Consider the following 5,722-nt stretch of genomic DNA (forward strand, 5'->3'; position numbering starts at 1 on the left):
CGCCTGCCCCGCTGACGCCCTCCCAGCCCCTTGCTCCTCTTCTTGCTTTGTGTTTAGGGGCACGGGGCGGGGGGAAAGGATTTTTTGGCGTTGGCGTGTCACCGTTGGCTATGGGCTGAGCACTGAAATGGGATCCGGCATTCAAAGGTCTGCTGGAAGCAGATGTGGCTCTGAAAACTGGCTTTTGGGAGGGTTTTCCTTCCCCCGGTTGCAAGCGTGCCCCTCTCCTCCTTCCCTGCTTCCCCCCCGCCCCGGAGAGGAGGGGGAAGGAAAGGGAAGGCTAAATGAAACCCCGAAGGAAATGAGAAGCAGCCTCCCACCTTCAGCACTGCCCTCCCCGCACCTGGCCGCCGGCCAAGTGCTGACTTGGAACCGGCGTGCGCCGACCGTCAGGGGAGGCGGTGGAGATTCGGCATCGTTCTTTACGTGGTGGCAGCACTGACGTTGCCACACCGACTCCCTGAGTCCTTGAAGGGGCAGTTCCCAAACCCCGGTGCCCGGGATATCTGAGAGCGAGGTTTTAAGGCGATGCAGGAGGAAACGTGGTCTGGTGGTTAATTCCTGTGGTGAGGTAGAGGGGCTTTGCCACAGGTTCGCTCTGGGATTTGAGGCAAACCACTGTGTCTCCCCCCCACCAGCCCTTTCGGTCTCCTTTTTAGATGAGAAAGTCTCGTGTGGGTGTATAGGAGATTTGGGAGCAGAGCTGCTTGGCCAGGTCACTTCTGTTCATCAGAAAACATGTTGCACTGTGGGAAAAAAGACATTATCAGACAGAGCGGGCTCCAGAACGTCCCCCAGTGATGCCCATGTGCTGCAAAGTCCGAGGTGTTCCTCGGGCAGGGCGAGATAGGAGGGAAACCCGGGGAGTGGCTCCGCTTAGCCAGCCACCGCGGCCTCTTTGATCGTGCTCCGGAGGGAAGGCGGCGACGGCGGTGAAGTCCCCGTGTGCTGTGGGACAGGCAGCCCTGGCACGTGGTGCTCTCCCCGGCACTATCCATTTTGCACCCTATCCTGTGCTTCCTGCTCTGTTCGTTACGGCTCCTAAATAGCTATTAATTTTCTACTCTGGGACAGCCAGATTTTGGGGGAGGACAAAGCCAGCCGAGTGCGTCCAGTTATTCATAAAACCGCTTGTAAATCTTGGGTGTCCTTTGAAGCGGGACGTGGTTTGGAGTAACCCTTCCCGGGATGGTCGGAGGTTGAGAGGAGCAGCAAGCTCCCCTTCCCTTCCTCAGAAAACTTTTCTCATCCGAGATAGTGTGCAAGACAGCGCTGCGTAAATCAGATTTAAAAAAAAAAAAAAAGCCATTAAAATGCTGCTGTTTCGTGACGGGGAACTGAGCATCTCTTGCAGCGACCCTGTGCGAGCAGGGGAGTGTCAGGGCACAAGTGCCCGGCTGCTCAGGGTTAATCCTCTCTCTTGCACAAGCAGCAGGTCCTCGTACTTGGACTCTCTGTGGCCCAGGTTACGCTGCAACCCAGACACCCAGCAAACACGCGCAGCCCCCGGCTACCTGGATGATGCTTGCTGGCAAAGGCGACAGGTTTCTTGGTGGTGCGAAAGCACGTAGCTTTTTCAGTGCATCCTGAGACACAGGGCTGCACCAAGCCTCTTGCCTTCTCTCCTTGCTCCCGAACCCCAGGCTCTGTCACCCCTCGACCTCGCCACGGTGTGCATCCTCGCTTCCCGTGCTCCTCTGAGAGGGTGTTGCAGCAGAGGAGGCTTTGGGAGGAGGATGGGGTGGAGGAAGAGAGCGAGCACTGCTGGAGCTGTCAGATTCATCGGAGCTGGGTGCATCATCTGTCCCCGTGCCTGAGTGTCCCTTGCTTATAAGGCAACCTGTAAACCCTTGTTTCTTTTAAAACAGCAGTAAAATCTATAAACCCAAGCAAATAAGCCAGGCAAGCTGCTCTCTGGGTAGGCTTGCTAGCAGAGCCACACCAACACCAGGAAAACCTATGTCGGAGGAGAAGGAAGCTCTTTGAGGGGCAAAAATAGGTTGAAAAGAGTTACAGAGAAACAGCTTAGGATAAAAATTCTCCAAATTCTTCCTTTTCTAAGAAAGCAAGGCAGGAGGATGCTCCTGTTTTGCTACCAGACCCCCCTTGGGAGTGCTGAGCACAAGCTGTGATCTTGGAGAAACCTCTCCCAAAAGCACGAGAGGTCCCAAAAAGGGGAGTATCGGGGTGCAGGCTGAGAAGGGGTTCTGGCTTTCGCTGCCAGAGAGCTTTCCTCCTCTGCCAGGATGCGGGCAGAGGAGTTACAGGACTGCACTGGGCACGGGCTCAAGTCTAGAGGTCGAGGTTGAAGAGCATCGACAGCAGGTTTCAGCATGATGGGTGGGAGTAGCTGTGATGGCCTGGGGAACGTGTGCCAGTGGCAGCTTGAGAGGGGGCTGTGGGCTCCAAGGGCTGTCCTGACTGCATCCATGGGGTTTCCTTCGGGCTGGCTCATCCCTTTTTTTTTTTTCCAGAGGGGTTTAGAAATGACCATGAAAGCAGGAGCTGCAGGGTGGGGGGAGCTCAGGCACACCACTGTCCCCACGTCCCCAAGGGGTCTTGGTGCCTGGGGATGCTGGAGCGGTGGAGAGCTGCTTTCTTGACACCAGCTGAAAGTCATGGTCCCGCACTGAAGGTAACATCCCTGTGTCTTTCTCTTCCGCAGCGTGTCCGAGATGGCGAGCGTGCTGTCCAGGCGCCTGGGGAAGCGCTCCCTGTTAGGCACCCGTGTCTCTGCCCCCAGCGCCTTGGCCGAGGGGGTGCTGGTGGCCACCCAGATCCCCGGCTTGCAGACCGACCTTGGCCGGGTGTCTGCCCACGTGGTGCCACGAGAGGAAGGATCCTGCGCGCTGGCAGCAGAGGAGAGCAGCCAGGCACCCAGGTTTCCCAGCCCCGGCCGCCGGCAGCTCCACGCCGGGCAGCAAGTACGTAAGGAGGCTCTTGGTGTCCTTGGCTGGTGGGTTGCACTCCAGTGGGGGAGAAAACTCTCCCAATGTAAGGTGCAGTGGGGATCTGTAATTACTGAGGGTCATTAGTGGCTGTTGATGTTTAGTGCACTTGGCCCTGGCCGTGCCTCATGGGTTTGGACTGTACCAGCTCAAGCGGAGATCCATCCCCTCCAGGAGATGTCTCCAATCTTAGCCAAAAGTGGGTCTCCAGAGAAGATGATGAGAAGACCTGACACTTGCCTCCAGTGTTCCTTGACTGTCTGCAGCTGAGAGAGATGGTTTCTCCACATCTAGTGGCTCCCAGTGGACTTTTTCTTCCATGAACTTGTCCTCCCTCCCCATAATGCACATTAGCACCTGAAGGCAAGTGGCAGGGAGCCCCCCAGCTTAGCCACAGTGGCAATGAGCCTCATGGCTCAGGCCTTGGAGCTCATTCTGCAGCAGCTTTTTGCTGCAGGGTTGAGGGTCGAGGGTGTGGACATAAGTGGTGAAGAACCTCTTAGAGAAGAGTAAGGTGCGATGGCTTGTTCAGAAGGGATATCTAGTCCTGCTGGACCCTGCCATTTCTTGTGCCCCGAGCTCCTGATGCTTAGGAGGGCTGTGCCTTGGCCAGGATGCTGCCAGGGGCGAGGAACAGCTCTCGTTCTCGATCCCACCAGAATGGTTCCCATTAATGCCTGGCTAAGGAGTACTGTCCGAGGGGAGCCGTGGGCTGCTGACATAGAACTTGTTTCTTGGCTGCTACCTGCAGAACTGTAAAACCTTTTCTGGGCAAAGCTTGTGAAATAGAGTGTAAATAAGGTCTCTGTTCGGTTTTCTGGCTGCTCCTGCCCTGTGTTTATTAACCATGGGACAGTGAGAGTTGTTTTCTCCTACGTGCTCCGCCATGGAGGATTTTGCTTGCTTGCTTTGCTGCTGGCAATGGCATAAAAGTAGTGATGGGGTGCCTTCACCTCCCAGCAACTGCCGGGACCTATGCCGCTGGCTGTGCAAAACCGAAGGAGACGTTGGCTCCTCGTGCCATGCGTGGTCTTCTGGGGGACAGCCCATGTGATTCACGGGGAAGACTTGCTCCTTGTTTTCAGAAAATGGGGTCAGTTTGCTCTGTGTCCCCATCCCTGCACTGATTCCCTTAGCCCTGGTGGTGCTGTGGGTGGCTTTTTCCACCGCGGTGTTGCTGCTGGAGGTCCCACCTGAGATGGTCTCGCAGGTTTCTCCCTGGTCAGGGTATTGGTGCACGTGTCCATCCCGTATCGGCTTCTTGGTGTGGCACCTGTGGTGCTTCCATAAAGAGATGTTCCTGTTCCTATAAATAGCTGGAGACACATGTAGCGTCTTTTGACACAGATACATTTCCATTAACAGAAATAGGCTCATGGGTGGTAGTGGTGGAAAACTGCCCATCAGAAGGAGTTTGGGACGCAGTGAAGGAGGAGGTGAGGTTTGCATATCTCCTTCCCCTGCTCAAAGGAGCTGGGACTGGAGGAAACAAGGTTTTGGATCCTTTGGATCCCTTCAGGACCACTTCACCTGGGAAACCACCATTACCCCGTCGCCCTCTAGCTTTTAATCCTTTTATCTATGTACTTTGCCAGGGTGTGTAATAATTGTGGGAGTCCTTGCAGTAGGATGGTGTGAGAACAAAGCCAAAGCAGACATTTTCATCAGATCAAAATCCACCCAAAGTCATGACACTCAGAGAGGCGGCTGATACTGGCTCAGAAAATGCCTCAACTTGGGATTGCCAGAGTCGGGGAGCGTGTGTCCGGGAAGAGCAGATCTCTTGGTGGTGGGGTTGGGATGAACCCTGTCCACCCCTTTGGTTTGCTGTGATAGCAGTCTGAAGTCCAAGCCCTTCAGGACAGGCTATGCCTTCGTTCTAAAGCCCTCTGTGGCCCCCTCCGCTGTGGGAGGAGGAGGAGGGGGGATCCTATGGCAGGCAAAGGCTTGCTTGTGCTGCAGCAGGACATCCCCCGGGAGCAGCGGGGCGGTGGGTGGCACCCACAAACCGCCCCTCGTGCCCTTTTCAGGTCCTGGTCACTTACAACGGGCAGGAGTGCGCTGGCCTCGTGGAGCAGCACAACCCGCTGAGCGACAAGGTGAAGGTGCTGCTGCCGGAGCAGGGTTTGCAGGCGTGCTGGAGGGCACAGGACGTGCGTCCGGCTGTGCTCCAGCCTACCTCCCTGCCCACAGCCGTCGGTCCTGGCCCTGCCGAAGTGCTGCAAAGATCCGTATCCAGCAATATCGATGTACCGAAGAGGTTTGTGCCTTTGGCTGGGGGTGTCCCACTCAGGTGGGAGAGGGGCTCTCGGCGGCTCTGGCAGCACCCGCGCTTGGTTCTACACCAATGGAGAGAGCGGTGATGCTGGGGATATATCCGCCTTACTAGCACAGGATTATCCAGAGGATGGTTAAATTTAGGATTAAGGGGATTTTTTTTTTTTTTTTTTTTTTTAGTTCAGGCCATCCGTACATGAGTGTCCATTACTCTTCAGTCAGGGCTAAAAGTTTATGGCGGGAGGCAGTAGGGGGGGAGCCTGCACTGCTGCTGCAGGTTGTGCTGCCCTTTGGGTGCCCAGTGACTCCCCGGGTTGTACCCGGGCTGTTTCTCTGCTTTTTCCTCCGCGTGTTTCACATCTCTCCCCTCATGGTGCAGGAAAGCCGACGCTGCTGTGGAGATGGATGAGATGGTGGCAGCCATGGTGCTGACGAGCCTTTCCTGCAGCCCCATAGTGCAGAGACCTCCCACCGGTGAGAGTGGACTCCCCCTCTGG

General features: G+C 56.0%; 1 protein-coding gene across 1 annotated transcript in view; it reads left to right on the forward strand.

The window, feature by feature from the left end:
- Positions 1 to 2,675: 2,675 nt before the first annotated feature.
- Positions 2,676 to 5,722, forward strand: part of ZNF395 (zinc finger protein 395) — a 7,297-nt gene continuing 4,250 nt past the window's right edge. Inside the window, exons 1-4 of the mRNA XM_010290573.1 lie at positions 2,676 to 2,924; positions 4,979 to 5,105; positions 5,142 to 5,208; positions 5,605 to 5,717. Of these exons, the coding sequence (XP_010288875.1) occupies positions 2,676 to 2,924; positions 4,979 to 5,105; positions 5,142 to 5,208; positions 5,605 to 5,717 (556 nt within the window). The remainder of the gene's footprint in view (positions 2,925 to 4,978; positions 5,106 to 5,141; positions 5,209 to 5,604; positions 5,718 to 5,722) is intronic.

Source organism: Phaethon lepturus, unplaced genomic scaffold, assembly GCF_000687285.1.
Source record: "Phaethon lepturus isolate BGI_N335 unplaced genomic scaffold, ASM68728v1 scaffold39787, whole genome shotgun sequence".
In the NCBI taxonomy this organism is placed as follows: domain Eukaryota; kingdom Metazoa; phylum Chordata; class Aves; order Phaethontiformes; family Phaethontidae; genus Phaethon; species Phaethon lepturus.